This window comes from Muscardinus avellanarius (genome assembly GCF_963383645.1).
Source record: "Muscardinus avellanarius genome assembly, chromosome: 8".
Classification (NCBI taxonomy): Eukaryota; Metazoa; Chordata; class Mammalia; order Rodentia; family Gliridae; genus Muscardinus; species Muscardinus avellanarius.
The window spans coordinates 55,028,744-55,053,158 of record NC_137794.1 but is presented as its reverse complement, the minus strand read 5'-3'; the positions used below and the strand labels follow the sequence as shown (position 1 = coordinate 55,053,158).

Here is a 24,415-nt window from a genome sequence, read left to right as displayed (position 1 = left end):
ACTGGGGATAGAACCTAGGGGCATTGTACCTTTCAGCTACATCCCGGTCTTTTTTATTTTTATTTTGAAACAGGGTTTTGCTAGAATGTTGATGCTGGCCTCAAACCTATCCCAGCCTTCCAAGTACTGGGATTACATACATGTAGCATCACACTGAGCAACCTTTGATGAATTGTATGATGTTTATAAAGCAAGGATTTGGAGCACTATGCTACAGACAACTGCATTTTCTAAGGCTCTAGTGTTATTTAAGAATGTGAGATTTATAGTAATGTTTTAAATTTAAAATATCTTATTAGGCTTTCAATTTTAATCAAATATGACACTTACTTTGGTAGACCTTTAATGAACTCTTTGATGCTCACAAAACCGAAGGTGATATCTTTGCTATAGTCTCCAAAGCTGAAGAATTCGATCAAATCAAGGTAGGTATTACTCAAAGTTTGAGTCAAATGTGTACAACACTGATACATTAATTCATTTATTAAAAGTTTTAATTAATTGTTATTTCTGATACAATTTAAGTTACATGGGACATAATATTTGGAGTATCAGCAATGTTCTTCCATTTATAAATAATATCCACTATCCTAGACTATATTATAATCATATCTGACATCAATCTTGGCTTTCAACTTTAAATCAAGTAATTTATATAGTTTTGCAGTAATGAAACTACTGAAGGATATAGTATAGAGATTTTGAGTTATTTGCAATATAGAGTTCACCAAAGAAAATATAAAATATATGCATGATCTAAACTTATATAGAAATGAATATTTCTATACCCATATTTCAATTTAATCTTATTAACAGTAAAAAGTTTAATACTCTGAAACATAATACTTCACAGCTTTAAGCTATGACTGTATTATACCATATAAAAGTATATGACTGAAGTGAATGCATTTGAAGATAATCAAGTTTTTCCTAATCCAATTGGGCAGAGGTTTTACTCTGGTCAAATAAAAAATGAAAACTCATCAATTGAAGGATGGTGAGGTCAGATGATTTAATATCTGTGGCATATCAAATTTTTATATGTCAATGGCAACTTTAATATTGGTGATGAATAATAAAATGTAATTGTATCAGTCTCAGGATAGTTTCATATTGTATTTTATAAATATCTGTAGGAAAATTAGCTATTTTAACTATTCAAAAGGAAAATGTTGCATTATACTAAATGAAAACTTTTTAAAACATACAATGTGGTTTAATATCAGAAAATCAGCCAAAATATAACTATAAATCCATTGACTCTTCTAGGTCAGAGAAGAAGAAATAGAGGAGTTAGATGCCTTATTAAATAATTTCTGTGAACTCTCGGCTCCTGGTGGTGTAGAAAATAGTTATGGGAAAATAAACATCTTACTTCAAACTTATATCAGCCGAGGAGAGATGGATAGTTTCTCCCTTATATCAGATTCTGCATACGTTGCTCAGGTAAGAATCTTACTCCTCATTTTCTCTTCTTTGTTTATCTTTAGGACTAAGAAATTAATTCCACAATGTTGTGAATGTATTACTTTTTTAAAATACTTTCAAATTACCATTTTATCTTGAACTGGTTCTTTTCATTTATACATCTTTTATGTAATTTATATTAGTAAATCAGGACTGAAGATGAAACTTGATGTTCAGTTTGACCTGTAACAAACTGACCATTAAATAAAGCTTAATAAATATGTTCTGATTTTAATGAAATAAATTTCTCCTATTCATAATTATGAATTGAGGGCTGAAAGAAAAATAATTCCCTAAAGTATAGCTAATGTATTTTACAGCTTTTTATAAATGCTTATATATGTATGTTTTTATATTCAAACCCTCATTTGAAGTAATGTAGCTTATTTTTTATCATATCTTTCAAATGAAAGGTTTTTTTTATATGTACTCTTTAAGAAAAGAATTTTACCTCTTAAATATGCATTTTTTATTCATTTTTATTGAGCAATGCCTCTCTTAAATTAAGGAGAAAATAAATTTTAACATATTAGAATATATAATTATGCTGCCACTAATTTATAATTTTGTTTAAAGACAATATAGGAGAGGTATGTTTATGTTAAATAATTATTAGCAGCCATGAATATGCAGGAAATCTTTGAAATAGTTGTAAACTATTACAAACATGAACTCACATATATTGGTAAACAATTTGAATGAATGTAGCAATTTAATCAGCATAACCAAGAAATCATGATAATTTCACAAATTATATAAAGTGAATGTAGATGTAATAAAATATTTATATATTCCCTACACCCTATAGGTTTTATAAGAATCTTTATTTCTAACTGTATTATCGCCATTTTCTGAAAAATAATGTACTGTCATTTTATATTTTCTAATGATTTTATTTAATCATTTAAATAAAAGACAAAGTTTTACTGTTTTCTGGATGAATAGTCTGTCCATGCTTCTACAATTCAAGTTTATGAAGATTTCAGAGACGAACTTAAGAATTGTTTTATAATATAAAATTTAACATTTCCTTCATGATTGGTGCCCAGGAAGTCAACCTCAGATTAGGGATATATCTCAAAGTAGTCCTGGTTTTCTTAAATAGCTATTATGGATTTATCATCCTTGAATATATTATATAAACTCTACTTGAGTTTATTATATTTTAAGTCATTAGTAATTTCATAGGTTCTTTCAGCTTTGAAAGTGGTATTTTATAAATTCTTCTCTCACTACCTTAGATAAACCCTTATCTTCACTACTGTAGGCTTATTTTAAAAGCTATGTTTTGCTTCTCCACACTGTACATATTTTAGAGTTTGATCATGAGTCCCACCCAGTTTACATTGCTCTGAATTTAAATGTCCTATTTGGTTTGTTTTTTTTTAATGTGGATCATATTGAAAATGACACACATTCAGACTGTGCTTGGTGGTCCTATTTGTTTTGTAGTTTGTCATGGAATTTCTTTTTCCACTTCTTTTAGCCTGTAGGGAATAAGTATGGGTTCTAAAACATAAAAAATAACTTGCTTTTAAAGATAATTGAGGAAGATTCGCCTTACTTTTTTTTAACAGAAACAAGTGGAAATTTTTTTAATAATCCTTTTTGGTAGCTATGATAATCAAAATGTTTATTTTATCATTTTCTGGGCTGTAATAAGACATATTTGTCATTCTTAATGAGTATCAGAGTTATTCTCAGACTTCTAAGTCCCATTTTTGTTTTTAAGTTTCTAGTACTGAAAAAATTCTAATCTAGATTGTCAAAAGACAAATATACATTTTCTACAAATGTAAAAACAAAACTTTTTACTCATCTGGTCATTTTGTTAACTTCACAGTTTTAAGCTGGATCATCTGTTTGCCATTTGGAATCTTTACTATTTTTCATCTTTTATTATAATATTGTCTAGATATAACATTCTTTAATTTCAAATGCATATCACTAGTTAATGGAAGGTATCTCTAATTTCATGATTATAAAAACACAAACCTGGGATCCCCATACTTGGGAGGCTAAGAAAGGAGGATTGCAAGTTCGATGCTAACACAATAACTTAGCAAAACCCCCTTTCAAACTAAAAAATAAAATAAGGCTGAGAGTATAGCTGAGAAGTAGAATGAACCTGGGTTCAATCTCCAGTACCACCCAAAACAAAAAATGATATAAAATTTTAAATAAAAACAATCTTCAATAAAATAATCTACAAAATGAATAACAAAGGGAAGAGGGCAAAACAAATGGAGTCTTTTAAGGGATTAATTTATTTTTTCTTTCTGTGTGTCTATTAACAAAGTTTTCCTCTGACCACTGAGTTTAGGTCTTAATGATAAGTCTGACGTTATTTAGACCTGGCATTGAATAGATGCTCTGACATCAACTAGCTATATGACCTTGGTCATATTTTCAACTTCTCCAAGCTTTAGTGTGTCCATCCGTAACATCTTGGTACCAATAGCAATCAAATGCAATTGTTGGAGAAATGAAATGAAACAGTGTAAGAAAAACTAATTCCTTTACTTGATTTATAGAGACCCATTGATACAGATAGCTACACTTTTTATTATTTCCTGTCACCTTTTTCTTCACTAATTTTTTACCCTGGCTGAATCCCAAAGTCTTCCTTAATTTTCCTCTCAGTAGCCTTATAAATTTAATACTTCCAGTCTCTAACAAGAGGGATCTTTACCTGCCTTATATTTTAGATGCCTCAACCACCTCCTAGATACTTTGCATGCCTTCTGTCTTTTCCTACTTCATTCCTGTTTAGAAGACAGAGCTCTTAAGAACCCAGAACTAGAGCTGCCCTCTGAGAGGTTAGCAAGTGACATCCACATATAAAGGATGTGGTTACGTATATGTATAAGAGTAGATAACTGGGGTTGTATGAGAAAAGATTTGCCGCAATTCAAGAATGCATCTTTTGAGTCTGATTTTGAATAAAAAAATTTACTGACAAGTATAACAGCACATTGGATCTAACAACCGATCTCCCCTTTTTGTTTTTCAGAATGCAGCTAGAATTGTCCGTGCTCTTTTTGAAATTGCTCTAAGGAAACGTTGGCCTACCATGACCTACAGGCTCCTGAATCTGAGTAAAATCATCGACAAGAGGCTTTGGGGTTGGGCTAGCCCTTTGAGACAATTTTCAGTGTTACCACCACACATTCTAACAAGACTAGAAGAAAAAAACCTCACTGTGGATAAACTAAAGGACATGAGGAAAGATGAAATAGGTAAAGAAACAAAAATATTTAAATGAATTTTTCTATGCTAATAAAATATTTTACTAGATATAAAATATTGTGAATTTTCACATGACTCAATATAGATTTTTACCATACTTATAAAATTTATTTTATCTAAACTCAAGTAAAAAAGCAAAAATCACTCCAAATTTTTATGAAGTTATTGACAGAATTAGCAATTAAAATAGAGCATATTTTCACACCCTTAAGGGGTTTATGCATAGACTTTTAGCCACAAATGATGAGAATAATTATGTGAACAGTAAGATCTATAGAGTTTCTAAACATTACACACACACACACACACACACACACACACACACACATTTAAACTCAGTTGCTATCAGTGTTTGTATAATAGTTGGTATTCTACTTTATTCATATAATATTGAAAAGTTGTTGCTACATACATTTCAACTATCCCTAACATTTTGTTGGACAAATATATAATGCACTGAGTAGGCAGCATTTCAGTTCTCAATAGGACAGAGTCAGATTTTAAACAAATTAGAGGGAGGATTATTGCTGGCAAGTAGGAGTTATTACATTTGTATGAGATGAAGAATATTTTTTTCTAAATTAGAGTAGATGAAGGAAACTATCACTATAAAAAATGGAGATTCTTAATAAAGGGAGTTGAGGGTACATTTATTGGGTTAACATTTAAATATTTTATCACAATAAGAAAGGTAGCCAGGTGTTTCCAGGAACCCCAGTACCACCAAAATAAATAAATAAATAAATAAATAAATAAATAAATAAATAAGAAAGGTAAAACTTATTTTACATTTGATTAAGCATAAAACATTAATGTATGCTTTAAAAATTATGTTGACATATAAATCTATTTCCACTTAGTTTCTTGAACTAGTTAGTAGTAACATTTGTGACAACCTCACTCTCTTTCATACGTGTCTGTGTTCCAGAATCTGATTACTTAGGAAAATATGTTTTATTATTTATTTTTTATTGGTGCATTGTAGTCATACATCTTAATGGAGTACAAGATGGTAGGGGCATACATGGACATATCACTCATTTAGCCCTTCCCCAATTCCCACCCCATTCCCTCCCCCTCCTTCCCCTTCCCTCCTCATGTTTGTGTTAGGGAAAATATGTTTTAAATAGTTAATTTTGTGCCAGATTGGTCATATTTTACATTATATTTATATGTTTTCTGGAAATGGATATGGGTGGGTAAGGTATACTTAGTTACTAAAGCATTTCCTGACACAATCTGAGTTCTGTAATAGACCCAGAATAAGTCAATGACTATTTTCACAAAATACTAAATATTTTTATACTATGTAATAAAATAATTCAGAAAAAAATGTGTGTGTGTGTTTGTAGTAGTTGAAACATTAGGAAGTCTCAGTAATTTTAAGAGCACTATTAATACCTAAGGAAACCTTGATACTGTTTTTCAGAGCTACGAATTGCTAATTCAAGTTAACTATTACAAAATATTCAAACATGCCAGGTCAAGAATGTCAGCTATTCTACATAGCAAATCATAAAACAAGCAATAAAATCACCTTCTCTGAAATCCCATTTACAAGTCAGATTATATTGCTTTTTTCCCCTCTCTGGACACATTTCTTCTATGTGAGATTTTCCTTTCAGGTCACATTTTGCATCATGTGAATATTGGACTGAAGGTTAAACAATGTGTTCATCAGATTCCTTCTGTTATGATGGAAGCATCTATTCAGCCCATCACACGGACTGTCCTCCGAGTGACACTGAGCATTTATCCTGATTTCACTTGGAATGATCAGGTAAAAGTGGAAAATACCTGTATCTATTTGTTTTAAAAATGTCTGTCCTTCAGGTTCCACTGCACCTCCTTACATCAGTTCCCAAGGTAGATTTTTTTACTCCCATCCTTAAGAAAAAGTATATTAATATGTCAACCTAAGAGATATTGCTTCAGAACATTTAGGAAACTTAGCATTTCAATATTGAACAATATTTTAGTGGAATCAGCTCCATAAAGCCTTTGCCACATTAGTTCTGGATATTTTCATTTTCTGCTATCATTTTTTGCAATCTCTACTCACTCTGTCATTTTGGCTTGCCAAAAATTTAAGATTCTTTGTGGTAAAGGAGCCGTTTTTAAGTCTTGATATCTCTCAAATTGCCATTTTCTCCAATTTTTAAACATTTGGATTGTAGGAAAAACATTCTAAATTTTTCTTATTACCAGTTTCTTTCCTGTTAAGATACTTCCTCAGTGACATCCAGCAACTAGCTGGTTGCCTTAATAAATATATTTTTGTTATTCCAATTATTTCTTTGAACATTTAGTATTGTGTATATAGGTCTTCTTCAAAATGTCTTTTCTTAGTTCCTTACATATTTGTTTGTTTTTATTTCTTTTCTTTTCCTCCTTAAATACCTTCACTGTTACTATATTACGTTAAAACATAATGACAAACACAAATGGAAAGCTCCATTCTGTGTACTATGATCATTCTATCAACAGTTTTAAGATCAGCCGGGCGTGGTGGCCCACACCTGTAATCCCCTCGCTTGGGAGGCGGAGACTGGAGGATCGCACAGGTTCGAAGCCAGCCGCGCTGGCTTAAGACACCCTGTTTCCAAATAAAAAATATAAGAAAATAGGTCTGGGAGTGTAGCCCGAAGGTAGAAGGGTTTCCAGGAACCCCAGTACCACCACCAAAAAAAAAAAAATCTATCTTCACATTAGTCTGTGTTAGATATTATAGATACAAAGGCAATTGGACTCAGGCATGTTTTCAAGAAGACAGTGGAGGAAGACAAGTAAATCAGAAATTGTAGTATAACAAAACTTGCTCCCCATAGTTGGTGTAAGGCTCTAGTTAAATGTAGGTGAGTACTTTCTGCATTACCCTAATATTTTTATATCTTTAACGTGAATGAGTTTTGCTTAGCAGTGTGCTGTAAAATCACCCAACCGTGATCCTGACTTAATTCTGCATTGGTGTTGAAGTGTCAAGACCTTTAATTCCTAAAAATTCTTCATCTGTAAACTTGTATAATACTAATTATTGCTATTTTCTCACAGAATTTCCTTGAGGACTAGGTGACAATACAAAATTACATTTAATAAAATACATTTATATATATTAAATTACATTTAATATATATATAATAAATTAATATATATATATATACCAGTACCAGGGATTGAATCCAGGGGCATTCTATCTCTGAGCTACACTGCCAGTCCTATTTTTATTTTTATTTTATTTATTTATTTATTTATTTATTTATTTATTTATTTTGATGGTACTGGGGGTAGAACCCAGGGGCTTTTTACCTCCAGGCTATACTCCCAGGCCTATTTTATATTTTATTTAGAAACAGGGTCTCAATAAATTGCTGAGAGCCCCACTAAGTAGCTGAGGCTGGCTTTGAACCTGTGAGATCCTCCTCTCTCAGCCTCCAAAGTGCAGGGATTACAAGCGTGCACTACCACGCCTGGCTCTTATTTTTAATTTTGAATCAGGAGCTCACTAACTTGTAGAGGGCCTCACTAAGTAACCGAGGCTGGCTGTGAACCTGCAATCTTCCTGTCTCAGCTCCCAATATATTTACTATTTCTAGAAATGTAAAGTTTTATATAAAATATAAAATTATAGTTAGCCATAATCTTATTATTTAAATTTTTATTTAAGTTACTGTTTGAAATGAATGGAAATTTTATATTGTTTTCTATAATTATCCATAATAAATCTCTCACAATTTGATTCATTAGTAAGAATACTTAGTTGTTTTTATAGTTAACTTTTTCAGGTACAAAACTGTTGTCTTGAGGAACAGCAAACTTAACTTGCATCAACCTGATATAAGCAAGATATTATGTTATCATGTACAGTAAAACGTACACAGGTAGACTAAGCCCTAGGATGGTTGTGTCTTCAGGACTGAGAATCTTTTCATCTCTTTGTTCAGCTAGCTAACACTATTGGGTACTTCCCAAGTGTTTTTTATGCTTCTGTTGTTACATTTAACAACGTAAGGGGAACATATCCCCACTCCTCAACCCAGAGCATAGAATGCAAACCCCCTCCCTTTTTTCCTAGTCTAATTAAGCCAGTATTCATCATGGGCCTCTCCTTTACTATTAATGTTGTCAGAAAAATGCCATGAACTGATTGGTGTGAATCAAAATTACCCCCATGGATATGGTCACCTTCCCTAAGGTCACATGAGGAAGAAAGGAATACTGCACAGTATTGGGTCTTATAAGGAAAAAGATTACAATGTGTAAACAAAATATGGTCTAACTTTCCATTGGAATATTATTTGATAATAAAAAGGAATAAGGTACTGATGCATGCTAAAGCATGAATAAACTATAAAAGTAGAATGTTAAAGAAGCTAATCACAAAAGACCACAATTGTCAATGAGTCCATATATAAGAAGTGTCTAGAACATGCAAATTTATAGTAAATTGATAGTTACTGCTAATGAATAACAAGTGTTCTTTTGGAGGTGATGAAAATGTTCTAAAATTATGTTTCTGATTGTGCAACTTCATAAATATGTTAATACCATTAAACTATATACTTTAAATGGGTAAAAGTTTTGTAAAATATATATCAGTAAAGTTTCTAAACAGGAATAGATGCTGAGTATATAAATAGCACTATCCCTTGAATTATGGTAGTCATAGTACTAGGATACTTTTTCTTCTAGGTCCATGGAACAGTAGGAGAACCCTGGTGGATTTGGGTAGAAGATCCTACAAATGATCATATTTATCATTCAGAGTATTTTCTAGCTCTTAAAAAACAGGTAAATATATACATTTGAATATAATCTTAACTGTTTTGATATAGAAAAAACTATGAACTAATAATTTCTCTTTTTTACTTTATTTTTGTGGTATCATAGTGCTTTTAATGCTCTATTATATTTTACATTTCTATTTGTTCTCAAAAGGACATAGTTTAAATGTATGTATTGATAATTCAATATGATTATTTGAGAAATTCAATTATAATATTTACCATGTCTTAAGGCATAACCTCTAGACATATAGAATAATAAGTGGGATAAATGTAATTTTTTAGTCTTTTTATTTTATTTATTTATAAAAATATGGAACACTTCATGAATTTATGTGTCATCTTTGTTCAGGGGCCATGCTAATCTTCTCTGTATCATTCCAATTTTAGTATACATGCTGCTGAAGCAAGCACTAAATAGTAATTTTAACTGTTATATGCACATAGAGCTCAAGCATATTTCTTCACATAGTGAAAAGATAGTTTCTTTAAAAAAATTCTCTATAAATCACAAGAGAAAGACTTAATTGTTACTACCTAACTCATGCCTCATTTGTAATTTCTCTTTTTGTCAAGGCGAAAAGCAAGCTTCAGGCTGAAAGTCCTGAATGGACATTAGTAGAATATTATATCAATGTGTTTTTTTTTCATTGCATTTATCTTCATGGTAACCATTTATTTATTCCAAGTAATTCTAGTATTCCACTTAAAGTACTGATAGGACCTTAAGGAAAATATTGAGTAAGTGATAATAAGGCTGATTAGATTAGCAAAAATCATGAAGTTTAGTAATTGAATTGTATTTGGGAAATTCTGCTGATGAGTCACAATCATGACCTGTTAATATATGATGGAATACACATGTAAATAATATAAAGTAAGTATAAATTTTGTCTTTTGCTATATTAGATACCCTCAGAAGGAAACTACATACAAGTCTCTCAAGTACCTAAATGTCTCAGCTACTGAGAAAATACATGATACCTTTTTAAAATATATCTTATATAGATACTGTTTTATAGCAATAGACTACTGAGATATATTAGAATACCCATATTTATCTTAGACTTTATTTCACATTAGGTTATTAGTAAAGAAGCTCAACTATTGGTATTTACAATCCCTATTTTTGAGCCTTTGCCTTCTCAATACTACATCCGAGCAGTGTCTGATAGATGGCTAGGAGCTGAGGCTGTGTGTATCATCAACTTTCAACATCTGATTCTACCAGAGAGACATCCTCCCCATACAGGTAACATATGGAATACTAATTTGAATCACTCTTTCCAGTATTTTTTGTTTTACTTAATATTGAGCAGTGTCTGTGTGTTAAAGTTAAAGTTATTTCATCCTGAATGCAACCTGTTTGATAAAATATAGCTCAAAAAGAGACTTTTCAAAGTCATATGTGGGGGGGGGGGTATGAGAGAGTGCAGAGCTTAATTGTAGACCTTTAATTTTTATTTATTTGAGTTTCAGTAGCATTAAGCTGGGCTTAGGCCAGCTTACTATTTCTGTGTAGTCCTTCATCTCTATTTCTACATATAATCATTATAATTTCTCCATTTGATATGCTAATACTAAGGAATCATATTTTTTTTCTTACTACAGAATGGGCTTACATATGCCTCAAGTGTTTGTATCCTGCAAATAATATGTAGCCTTTATATTGGTTCTATTACTTCATAAAGGGGTGTGTGGTAATTGGTTCTATTACTTAAAAAGGGGTATGTGGTAATAGCCTATAATGACATTTTTATTATCCTAACTTGCAAAACTACATTTTAGATTTTCATAACTTACACAAATACCTTTCTGTTTTGATTTGTAATATAAGGAAATTTTCATAAATAAATCTTTGTAGTGATAACTTCCAAGTGCCCCGAAAATTCAAAAATACCTTTAATCTTTAGTTTATTTTCATTGAGAATTCATAATTGATGATTAATAATTTCTAGAAGCCTTAATTTACTTTATAGACAGGTATCAAATTTTATTTTCCGTATACTTCTTCCAAAGACAAACATTTTGACTTTTCACAATAAAAATGTTAGTTCTAACTACTGCTAATGAACACAATATTAGGCCTTTGGAAAGTGAAAGAAGGCCTTAATGTTACTTTTCCTGCCATTTTTGTCAAAAATGTATCTTATTCTTTATGTTAGCTTATCATCAGGAGAGATTCTTTATACTGCAGCTCAGTTTTTCTATGATATATTTTTATAGCAGAACTAAAAGGTTTATCAAAATGGAAAAATAATGAGATTGTATTATCTAGTAGCCCACTTATTGATAAGTATCTTTCTGGTCTTCTTTCATCAAATGTGTTTATGTGTGATATCTAGAATTGCATAATAAAATTCACAAGATTTTTAGTGTTTTAATTTAAATTATGTACTACCAATGTCACTACTAGATTTCTGTGACTAATGTATTTGATTTTACATACATTAGCATTATATCTTAGTGCCCATTTAATCATTTCTCTGTTAAGCAAGTAAGCATATAGCACCCTACTTATATAATTAACTTATTTCTGGCTATATTTGAAGAAGCAGAAAGTTTACCACCATGACTTCTCAATTGATATTTGAAATGCACAAAATAATCTCAATTATTTCAGAGTCAATTTGGCTGAAAGTATATATAAGCATACCATTGAATTCAAATCAACCAAGAAAACTCTTTAACTGAAATAAACCATCTTACTTTAACATTTTCAGTAATTGTACATTTGACTGTGCAATGTTAAGTTTTCATTTTTATTCAAAATATTTATTCTTGATCAGCATTGCAAGCCTTAACAATACAATGTCTTCCCACTCCTTTCTTGATTTCCAGTGCTACAGAAAATTTAAGCAATATTATATTCTGGCATAGAAAGTATGTAGTTAGCTCTGAGATACCCGTGTGATAGAATAGAACAGTGGAGCAAAAATAATAAAAATTAAGCTATTTTATTTCTAAGAAAATTCATAGACTATAGTTTTCATTTTGAAACCATATTTTGAAGCTCTACCTCAAGGTTTAGACCACTGTGCCCTCTTACTGATTTTTTTTTTTTTTTTTTTTTTTTTTTTTGCGGGTCTGGGGATGGAACCCAGGGGCATTTGACCTCCAAGCTACACCCCCTGCCCTATTTTTTATTCTTTATTTTGAAACCGGGTCTCACTGAGTTGCAGAGGGCCTCACTAAGTAGCTGAGGCTGTCCACAAACCGTGATCCTCCAGGTCTCAGCCTCCTGAATGCTGGGATTACAAGCATGCGTCACCACACCCGGCTTTTACTGATTTTTTAAAATCTTTTGAAAATTTCAAATGAGTATGCATCTTCCATATAGTAACTTGGAGAATAAAGCTGCCTTCTGCTTTTTCAGCTGATAGTTGTCAGGATTACTAGAGCCTATGCTCAAGGATCTATATGCATCCCTATCTCTAAATCACTTTAATTTTCTTATTCATTAGGCCTCCCTTCTGTATAATCAGAAATAACCAAACCTAGTTTCTTTCAGGGTTTTCTCAGAGAAGTTTTTGTTTACTCAGTCATTCTCTGCTTTAAAACTCCTACCCAAGTTTCTTCCTTGAATCAGCCTGTTTCATTTTAGCCTCCACTGCCTGTAGCAACACCTTATTACTCAATTACTCTGGCTTGGTTACTGACAGCTCAAAAGTAAGTTGTTGTTATTAATTATTCCATAACTGACATTTGCAAATGGTTTTCATTGTTTTACAAATTAGAGTCAAATTAGTTTTGTTCCAATTCTTTGCATATTTTCATAAGCTTGTTGTTTTCCTGATTGGAAGAGAAAGATTTAGTTAGTTTGTAGAGAACTCCCCCAGAAGAGTGATCAGTATGTTAACATGATAAATGTGGTGGCAGAGAATAAAAGATGTGTTACTGGTATATAAGAACTTACGTTGGTCATTTTTTAAAGAATTATGTTATAATTTATTCTTTAAATTGCAGTATACAGTATTGTGCATGTTATATAGCAGTACCTATTGGATCTTTTCAGAATTATTGGATCTTCAGCCTTTACCAATTACGGCTTTGGGATGTAAAGCATATGAAGCCCTCTACAACTTCAGCCACTTTAACCCTGTGCAGACACAAATTTTCCATACACTGTATCACAATGACTGTAACGTCCTACTTGGGGCACCCACTGGATCAGGCAAGACTGTGGCAGCTGAATTAGCTATCTTCAGAGTCTTCAACAAGTATCCCACTTCAAAGGTCTGTTGAAAGAATCATATGTTTACTTTTAGTTAGAAAAGGCAGTTCTTAATTTCTAACCTCACCCACTAAATATCCTGGAAGAACCCAATGAGTAGATTTTGTTACACACTTAGTAAATTTTCCATAGGGTTAGATCAATATTAGTATAATTTGCGGCAACAAAATTTACCTCAAACTTTATTTTTGCTTTTGCTTTCTATTATTTTGGTGCCATCCAAAACACATTGCCACATAGCCTTTTCCCTGTGTTTTCTTCTAGGATTTTTAGTTTCAGATCTTACATGTAAGTTTTTAATCTATTTCAAGTTAATTTTTGCATATGACATGAGACAAGGGTACATTTTCATTCTGTTACATGTGAAGATTCAATTTTCTTAACAACATTTATTGAAGACTATTTTTTCCACTGTGTATTCTTGATATCCTTTCCAAGGATTAGTAGAATGTATATATGTAGGTTGGTTTCTGGATTCTATTTTGTTTTATTGGCCTATGTGTCCTTTTTTTGCCAATGCCTTACTGTTTTGATTACTATAGATTTAAAATATAATTTGAAGGCAGAAATATGATGCCTCTTTCCTCAAGATTGCTTTGGTTATTTGGGGTCTCTGCAGTTCTATAGATTCACTATTGACTCTGTCTAGGAAAAATGCTGTTGGCATTTTAATGATTACCGTGAATCTGTAGATTTATTTCACTCCATTAACACATGATATCTTTCCATTTGGTTTTATCTGCCTTGGTGTCTTTCATTGTATAGTTTTCTCTGTACAGATTTTCATCTACTTAGTATTTTTTGCTGCTGTTATGAATGAGACTTTGGTTGATTTTTTTCTTTCTATATATAGTTTTAGTTTCTTATTAGTGTGTAATAATAAACTAAATAATAAATAGAAAAAAACTAACAGTTTTTATATTTTTATTTTATATCCTGCAACTTTATTAAATTTAGGTTTTTTTGTTTATTTGATTTAGTAGTACTAGGAATTGAACCCCAGGAGCATTCTACTTTTGAACTACACTCCCAGCCCTATTTTTTAATGGGGTCCTGCTAAGTTGCTGAGGGTATTTCTAAATTGCTGAGGCTGTCCTCCAACCTTTGGAACCCCTTTCTTAGCCTCTTAAGTACTGGGGTTGCAGGATTATGGGTGTGTACCACCATGACTGGCTTGCTTATTAATTTTAACAGTTTTATTTTTCCCTGAAGTCTTTAGGGCTTTCTCATTTTTGAGTTGTGTGAATGCTTTACATTTAAAATTGAGGTAGTTTATAAATATTTTTATTGGTATGTGGCATTTTCATCATCTTTTTTGATTTCAGAAATGTTCAAATTTTTTCAGTGATTTCCACTTAGTGGCTTTTTTTAATGCTCAACTAAGTTTTCCTACTTTTCAATTATTGAACCATTAAGACATGTTAATATAACAGAAGCGCTCTACTGAAATTTGAAACATTTTATAAACATTTGCTTGGAAAATTTTTTAGGGAATAATGCAGTTCTTTTAAAAGTAGAACAGCTAAATGACTAGTATGTTCATAAAATCTGAATTAAGTTAGAACAACTACTTTATTTTTTAAACTTCAAAATTAATAAACTTTTCATTAGTTACAGCTCAGATAAATCTTGAACATATCAGGAAGGAACACATTTTTATTTTAATCAAACCCTAATTTTCCTGCATAATATATTATGTCAAGTTTTGTATGTGTCCACATTATGTTAGAATATAATTTTAATATAAAATGTTTAAGTGGTGCTCTTTAAAATCGAGCCGGCATGGTGGTGCATGCTTGTAAATCCCATCATTCGGGAGGCTGAGACCAGGGAATCGAGTTCACGGACAGCCTTAGCTACCTAGTGAGGCCTGCTGCAACTCGGTGAGACCCTGTTTCAAAATAAAGAATAAAAAAAAATGCCCCTGGGTTCCATTCCCATTCCCAGACCCGCAAAAAAAAAAAAAAAAAAAAAAAAAAAAAAAACTTTAAAATACTTTAAGTGGTGCTTTTTAAAAATACCTTAAATTAATTTAGGTTAGTATTTTTTAGTTTGTTAATGACGTTTTTCCAATACAAGTTTTCAGTATTATGTATTTAATGATAAATTTTAAAACCACACTGCCCTATTTTGACCAATTTTGTGTTTACTTTTGTTTTAAGATTCTGTCAGTGTTTTCATGAGAGTCTTTTCTTCTTTCTTTCCTTTTTAGGCAGTATATATTGCACCCCTAAAAGCCTTAGTGCGTGAAAGAATGGATGACTGGAAAGTTAGAATAGAAGAAAAGCTTGGTAAAAAGTAAGTTCTTACTTTTATTCAACAGATATGCTTTAAATAGTTTGAATGGACCAACAGATAAAATCGTTGCATAAAATGGTCAAATGTGTTTTCAGTGATTTTTATAATCTACTATTTAAACTTATAACTATTTAAGCTTCACATGGTGGTGCATACTTGAAATCCTAGTACTTGGGAGGCTGAGACAGGAGTATATTTCAGAAACCATTTAAAACATTTTAAATATAAATTGCTTGTGAAAAATAGAGATTCTTTGAAGAATACAATGTTTTATTTGATATCTTACTTTATCATGAGGCTATTCATTATAGTATTATTTTTATAGTAAAAGATTACAGATAACCTGAATGTCCAATTGAGCATTGCTAACTAAATTACAGTGTGTTTACACAATGTAAACTATCATGTAACCATTAAGGAATGAGCTCTTTATATAATAAAAAATGTTATTCATAGGTAATACAAAAAAATTAAAAGTAAACTATCTTTTTTTCAAAAATGATAAATATGTAGATGCTTCAAAATGAAAACTCAGTAGAAATACTATAGGAATGTTATGGAAATGATTCGTTACATATTATTTGAGTAATATGAACATGTTACATATTTAGTATGATATATAAGAACAAAATTATTTCATAGCAGGAAAGTGGATGGAACCAGAGAATGTTATGCTAAGGAAGATTAACTACTTTCAGGAAGCTAAGGGTCATATTTATTTTTCTCTCATATGTGGAAACTTGGGAAACATTGGGAAACAAGGAAATGAAGGGGAAAATTAATGATGGAAACAATTCAAATAATGTTATATTTGTATATTAAGTTATCAATATCAATTTTAATATTTGTACAGGGAGGGTGAGGGAACAGGGCAAGATGTGGAGGGAAGCACACCAAATGCTATGTGAACATGTATTCTATCATGGTGACCCTCATTATGATGTATAATTACAATGCACCAATAACAAAATGAAAAAATACTTTGAGGATGTTATACAAATTTTGCCCCTCATTTAGTTTTCTGAGTCTTAACCCAGATATACACATTACTTAGTGATCACCTGAAATTTGGGTAGTCTCCAGATTTTCCTGCATATTACCTGACTCTTTAACACTTACATAGGTTTTCTTTGTCCTCTTCTCCTCTGTAAGATAGATCTGATCAGAAAGAGGGAGTACATATTATCCTTGGTTCATTTATGTCCTTATATGTTTTTAGTTGTTTCTATTACTCATATAAAATTTCAGCCTGAAAAGAAATAAAACTTACACATAACATTAATAATCCTCATGTTAATATTTTCCCTTATTAAAAAGATGTGTTTCCAAAAGTGATGTTTGTTCCAATATGTAGAGAAGGACATAGAAGTTTGGCTTGATGGAATCATATCTAGCAGAGATTTTTTTAAGCATAATCTAAGTCTAACACCCTGGCATATTTGTATAAAAGATGTGTGAATGATTTGAATTTAAATGTCCATTTTACAGCAAGAAATGATGTTAGAATTCTTAAGAGACATGTTTTAGATTCAGTTCAGAAAATTTCAGACATTAAAAGAGAAGAAAAATAGTTTTAAGCACTATAAATTTTATTTTGAATTAGATTATATCTTTGCCTTTCTAAGATCATGTGCTTGCTACGTGAGGACCATTTTTATTTCCTTCCAGAGTTATTGAACTAACAGGAGATGTGACTCCTGATATGAAATCCATTGCCCAGGCTGACCTTATCGTCACTACACCAGAGAAGTGGGATGGAGTCAGCAGAAGCTGGCAAAATAGAAACTATGTTCGGCAAGTCACAATTCTCATCATAGATGAGATCCATCTGCTTGGTGAGTATCACTGTATCTAATTCATTTTATAAACTTTGACTTTCTTTTCTTAGCATGTATGTCACCTCATTTAATTATAATTTTTATGGTAATGCATCTAAAATGTTCTTTCTTAGCAATTTTGGAATATATATTATTATTAACTATAGTCACCCTGCTATATAGTAGATCTCACATACTTATTCCTCCTGTCTGACTGAAACTTTGTACTCTTTGGCCAATATCTCCCTATATCCTTCCAACCACTCCTCAAACCTCTGGCAGCCATCATTCTATTCTTTACGTAGGTATGTATTGACTCTTTGGGGATTTCATATAGAGATGAGGTCAAGCAGTGTTTGTTTTTCTGTGCCCAACTTACTTTTCTTTGCATAATGCCCTCTATGTCCATCGGTATTGTTGCAAATGACGGGATTTCATCTTTTTAAATTGCTTAATAGCATTTCATTGTATATTTTTTGAGCCATCTACTAGTGGATATTTAGCTTAATTCCATTTCTTGTATATTGAAAATAATGTGATAATGAATGTGAGAACACATTCGTTTCTGTGGGATATTGATTACAATTCATTTGGATATATATATACTCAGAAGTGGAATTGCTGGATCACCTGATATCCTATTTTTAGTTTTTAAAAAAACTGCAAACTTTGCCTTCATATCTGCAGGAGCAAACATGGATTTGTTAAAGGATTAATATTCATTATTCTTACTTCTTAGGGGAAGAAAGAGGTCCTGTTCTAGAGGTCATTGTCTCTCGAACAAATTTCATCTCATCACACACAGAAAAGCCTGTTAGAATTGTTGGACTGTCGACTGCATTAGCTAATGCTAGAGACCTTGCTGACTGGCTCAATATTAAGCAGGTATGTGGAAGATTGATAAATCTAGCAATGTAGCATAAGTGGCCACATTAAAGAGGCACCATAACTTTATAAACTTAAATATAAAAACTTATTTTCATATGTTGAACCAGCCTTGCATCCCTGGGATGAACACAACTCGGGCATGGTATATAATTTTCTTAATGTGATTTTGAATGTGCTTTGCTAATATTTTGTTTAGCAGTTTTGCCTCTTAAGTTCACCAATGACATATGCCTGTAGTTTTCCTGTGTGTGTGTGTGTGTGTGTGTGTGTGTGTGTGTGTGTGTGTGTGTGTAAGCTGTCTTTATTTTATTTTGGTGGTCGTGTGATGTTGGCTTCATAGGATGTATCTAGGAGACCAGAGACCATGTAGCTACTTGAGAGGGCATAGGTCCAATATTTCAGCCACAGACATAGTTAAAAACTTTCTCAACAAGACTCTAAAGGCATACGAAATTAAAAGGATGATCAATATGTGGGATTGTTTTAAACTGAAGAGCTTCTGTGCAGCAAAGGAAACTATCAAGAACCTCAACAGAGAGCCAACAAAATGGGAGATTTTTGCCAGCATCTCCTCCGATAAAGAACTAATATCTAGAATATACAGAGAACTCAAGAAACTCACTAAGAAAACAACCCAATCTGAAAGTAGGCAAATGAACTAAGGAGATATTTCACAAAAAAAGAAATTCAAATGGCCAATAAATGTATGGAAAAGTGCTCAACATTAGCAATCAGAGAGATGCAAATCAAAACTACCTTGGGATTTCACCTAAATGAAATTAAAATGTCAATCATTAAAAACACAAACAATGCCGGGCATGGTGACGCAGTTTGTAATCCCTGCACTTGGGAGGCGGAGACAGGAGGATCGCGCAGGTTGGAAGCCAGCCTCACTGGCTTAAGAGACCCTGTTTCCAAATAAAAAAGTATAAAATGAGTCTGGGATTATAGCCCGGAGGTAGAAGGGTTTCCAGGAACCCCAGTACCACCAAAAAAGAAAAGAAAAGAAAAACACAAACAATAACAAATGTTGGCAAGGATGTGTGGAAATGGGAACTCTAATATATTGTTGAGGGTATTGCAAGTTAGTGAAACCACTTTGGAAAACAGTATGGAAGATCTTCAGAAGAATGGTAATGAAGCTACCATATGACCCAGTAATACCACTTCTGGTTATCTTCCCAAAAGAATGGAAACCAAACTACCAGACTCTAATGCATTAGTATCTCTGTTTATAGCCACACTATTCCCAATTGCCAAACTATGGAACCAGCCAAGATGTCCATCAACAGATAAATGGATTACAAAACTATGGAATATGTACACAATGGAATTTTACTCAGCCATAAAGAAGAAAAAATTATGTCATTTACAGGGAAATGGATGGAATTGGAAAACATTATGCTAAGTGAAATTAGTCAGTCACAAAAAGTGAAAAGTCAGATGTTCTCCATAATATGCATAAGCTAGGAAGAAAATGTGACATAAAAGGGACTTAAGACAAAGAAGGAGAAACCTTAGATGAGTAAAGAAGGCGAATTAACTCAGGGAGATATAAGGGGGAAGAGCAAAGTACCCTAATGCATATGATCTCATTCACAGATTTAACAGGATTATGGGGGGGGGGGTAGGAATTGGGGAAGGGCTATATGAGTGCCTGTGCATGTATACCTCTACATCCTGTACTTCATCAAGATACATGATTACAATGCACCAATAAATTTTTTAAAAATTGAACATGGTTTCTCTCTCATAATTACTGTAGATGGGACTGTTCAACTTTCGACCATCAGTCCGCCCTGTTCCACTAGAAGTTCACATTCAAGGCTTTCCAGGTCAGCACTACTGCCCTCGCATGGCGAGTATGAACAAGCCTGCATTTCAAGGTAAGCTTTATGTTCTTTTAGTGAAATAACAGCGATTCTGTATTGTAGCTATTTAATATATTCCACATGGTTTGGGTTTCTTTGATGGGATAATGTTGGCCCAATTCTACAAACATCTAAGTCTATTTTCCTCAACTGTTAAGGATATAAGTATATGTTAAGTTACCTTTCCAAAATTGGAGAGATCATAAATGAGTAATGCTTTTGTAGTAGAATAAAAGAATATAATTTTAAAAGTAATCAAATAACTCATAATGTTAACCTATTAAGATTTTTATATGATAATTAGTAGCATAAACAAATGATAGGGTGAGAAAGTAAAAAAAAAAAATCACAATCTTAATTTTTACCAGAAACCATAAAGCTTGGAAATTAGAAATTTTAGTTCTTTTTTATAATAATCCATTTTTTGTGTGTGCTTTGTTTAGTTTTTCATTTTTCCTTTTCTAAAAAATTAGGCAAGCAGAAAAGTTTTGAGAATAATACTCCTATTCTTTTGAAACATGTTTTATTTAAACTGTATAAGGAATATTTATTGTATCTATTAAAAATAACCTCCAAAATAAATTCTCTAATGTGAACTGCTGTTGATTTTGAGGTGACAGTTGTGAGGTGACTTTTTAGCTGCTGTAATTAGCCTTATGACAGAAGCAAAGTATTGATTGTGAACTAGAGACCAATCTTGGCAGTTCAGATTATTTACACCTCCACAGAAGCATTGTACAAAATCACTAATGAACAATAAATCTGCCATGAGCTGTTCAGCCACACCTGTTCTTGCAGCAGCAAAAATCCATTAAATGTTGAGGTTTAAAAAAGAGACAGATCCATTCATGATTGTGTGTACAAATGACACCAATATTGTAATAATATGTGAGTTTTAAGCATTCTATTTCTAATATGGTTTGCCAGAGATTTATCATTTACATGGCATAATATTCTGAAAGATGTCAAAAGAATAGGAAAAAAGATAAATGAGTTTATTTTTCACAGTATGTATTGTTGAAATTGCCTATATCTGTGTAAGGAATGGCCAATTGCATACCATTGATGGAAATGAAACATTTTATATTTTGTAAGCCAATAGTAAATAACCAGAATACTTGCACTTCTTAAGATATGGTATCAGCATAGCTGCTCTCCTTAAACTATTTATTGTACCTGTAGTGATTACTATATTTCTTTGAGTTTAGAAATATGAATTTATGATAGCTTTATTTCTCACTGTTAGACTATAAATATAGCCAAGGTCATGTCAACATTTCCATAATAAACCTTATATGTCAGCCCATAAAAAGAAATTTTGCAGCTCACATTTCAAACAAGAAATTACAGTGAAGTTGGACTTTTTTTTACTTACAAATGTGTAAACTTTGTCTATTTCTAAGAAATCTATACAGACATAAATATATACTTGTGCCATCAACATTTTGGAGCAAGGAAATCTCATTTCCCTGAGGGCAAATAATTTATGTGGCTCCTTATGTAATTTTGTATAGATTTGATTTACAATATTTCCTTCAGTCTTTACTCAGGTTTCAAAGTGCTCATCTCATCCTTTGTGTGTTGACTGTGCCATTTCTCAGATACACATTATGGCATAGCATTCTCTTCAGCTTTTTTCTCTATCCTCTTATTTTTCCACTCAAAACTCACACATGTTTTTAATACAGAAGGAAAATATTCTTCTGATTTATCTTTCATTTGTTTATTGGTACAGTCTCTCCTATGTTTACAGTCTTCTTGTAACAAGGCAAAAACAAAAAGAATTTTTTGTGGTCTTTCTTTAGACATTTTTCATCACACTATAGGACTTGACTCTTCTCAGATCCTAGGACCAATTAACTATGTAATGTCACTACATAAACAGAAATATCTTAGAAAAATAATAGGAATAAAAAACTCAATTCCAAGATTCAGTTTCTGTATACAGCTTTTAAGGGAGGTTTAAGCATTTAAGTTTCTCCTTCCTTGGTAGCTCAGTTTGAGATTTGGAGCTGACATAATTAAACTCTCCCTGTCTTAGTCAATATCTTCCCAAGGAAGAGCCAGCAATCTCTGTCTTCTCATCTTCCATCCAACATGTTGAGAGATCCATGTAGAGTTTGACTAATACTAAATTTTATGACCATATTAAGAATTCAGCTAAACTGTTTGCAAGATTAATTTTCATGTATCTATTTGATATCCTAATGAAATTCTTAGTCTGAGGTTTAACATTCAGTTTTCTACAACATTTCAACAGCAATTAGAAGTCATTCTCCAGCTAAACCTGTTTTGATATTTGTCTCATCAAGACGTCAAACTCGACTTACTGCTTTGGAATTGATAGCCTTTCTGGCTACTGAGGAAGATCCAAAGCAGTGGCTAAACATGGATGAAAGAGAGGTAAGCATTATATATTATCTTCTACTTCTTATACATGTCAAATTATACATGTATTATAATAGAAATTACATTTTCAATTTTATTTAGTCTTTTTATATGACAAAGATATACAAACAATAATAAACATTGGTGAGGATATGGGGATAGGAACCCTTACACACTGTTGGTGGAATTATGTATTTGTGCTGTTGCTATGGAGATCAGTATATAGGTTCTTTAAAAGACTGGGAATGGAGCCACCAAATGACACAGCCATATCACTCTTGAGGATCTTCCCAAAAGAATTGAACTCAGATTACTATTGGGATATATTCATATCCATGTTTATTGCAGCATAATACACAGCAAACTATGAAACCAGCCTAGGTGTCCATCGGTAGACAATAGATTATGAAATTAAGGTATATACACACAATGGAATTTTACTTGGCCATAAAAGAACATAATCACATCATTTGCAGGAAAGTGGATGTAACTCAAGAGTATTATGCTAAGTAAATTAGCCAGTCACAGAAAGTGAAGGACCATGTGTTTTCACTTATGTGTGGGAGCTAGAGAGAAACTGGAAAACAATGAGAATTTCAGATAAACAAGGGGAGACAATAGTGGAATAGGGGAGGGAGATTTGGGGAGGTAGGTGGGAAGAAGAAAAGGGAGATCTGATGATGGAAACTTCAAAGAATCCTTTGTTCATACAAGAAGTTAATATTATCTATGGGGTTGGGGGGCTTAGAGGGAAACACAATGAATTCTGTGCTGTTGTGCATGTTTCTGTCACTCACTATGCTAACTATGCTATAATGTACCAATTAAAAAGTATAAAATAGCCAGGCGGAGTGGTGCATGCCTGTAATGTAATCCCTGTGCTTGGGAGGTGGAGACAGGAGGATCGCGCAGGTTCGAAGCCAGCCGCGCTGGCTTAAGAGACCCTGTTTCCAAAAATAAAAATAACATAAAATAAGTCTGGGAGTGTAGCTTGGAGGTAGAAGGGCTTCCAGGAACCCCAGTACCACAAAAAAGAGAGAAAGGAGAGAAAGAGAGAGGGGGTGGGGGGGAGAGAGAGAGAGAGAGAGAGAGAGAGAGAGAGAGAGAGAGAGAGAGAATAAAATAATAGAAATTTGGAAAAAATAATATAGGAAAGAATGTATAATACTAACACCTTAACACAATACTACTAATATTCTAGTGTATTTTCTTCCAGAATTGTCCTACTAAATATTTCATTATCTATTCATATTTGTGATTTATATTCAACTAAGTTTCCAGAATTTTGAACATTCTTGCCCTCATGTAACTTATGGTCAGTTTTATAAAATTAACTTCTTAAAAATACCTAATATAATTAGTGTTCAAAATTTAGAAAACACTAGCTAGGCATGGGGGCAAATGCCTTTAATTTCATTACTT

General features: G+C 32.2%; 1 protein-coding gene across 1 annotated transcript in view; it reads left to right on the top strand.

Moving 5' to 3' along the window:
- ASCC3 (activating signal cointegrator 1 complex subunit 3) overlaps positions 1-24,415 on the top strand; it is a gene marked incomplete at its 3' end in the record, with an annotated part of 321,972 nt that overhangs the window by 179,702 nt on the left and 117,855 nt on the right. Inside the window, exons 18-29 of the mRNA XM_080700024.1 lie at positions 339-425; positions 1,270-1,446; positions 4,481-4,706; positions 6,342-6,496; positions 9,406-9,504; positions 10,581-10,749; positions 13,513-13,733; positions 15,944-16,029; positions 17,698-17,864; positions 18,586-18,731; positions 20,500-20,620; positions 22,866-23,008. Coding sequence (XP_080556150.1) covers positions 339-425; positions 1,270-1,446; positions 4,481-4,706; positions 6,342-6,496; positions 9,406-9,504; positions 10,581-10,749; positions 13,513-13,733; positions 15,944-16,029; positions 17,698-17,864; positions 18,586-18,731; positions 20,500-20,620; positions 22,866-23,008 — 1,797 coding nt within the window. The remainder of the gene's footprint in view (positions 1-338; positions 426-1,269; positions 1,447-4,480; positions 4,707-6,341; positions 6,497-9,405; positions 9,505-10,580; positions 10,750-13,512; positions 13,734-15,943; positions 16,030-17,697; positions 17,865-18,585; positions 18,732-20,499; positions 20,621-22,865; positions 23,009-24,415) is intronic.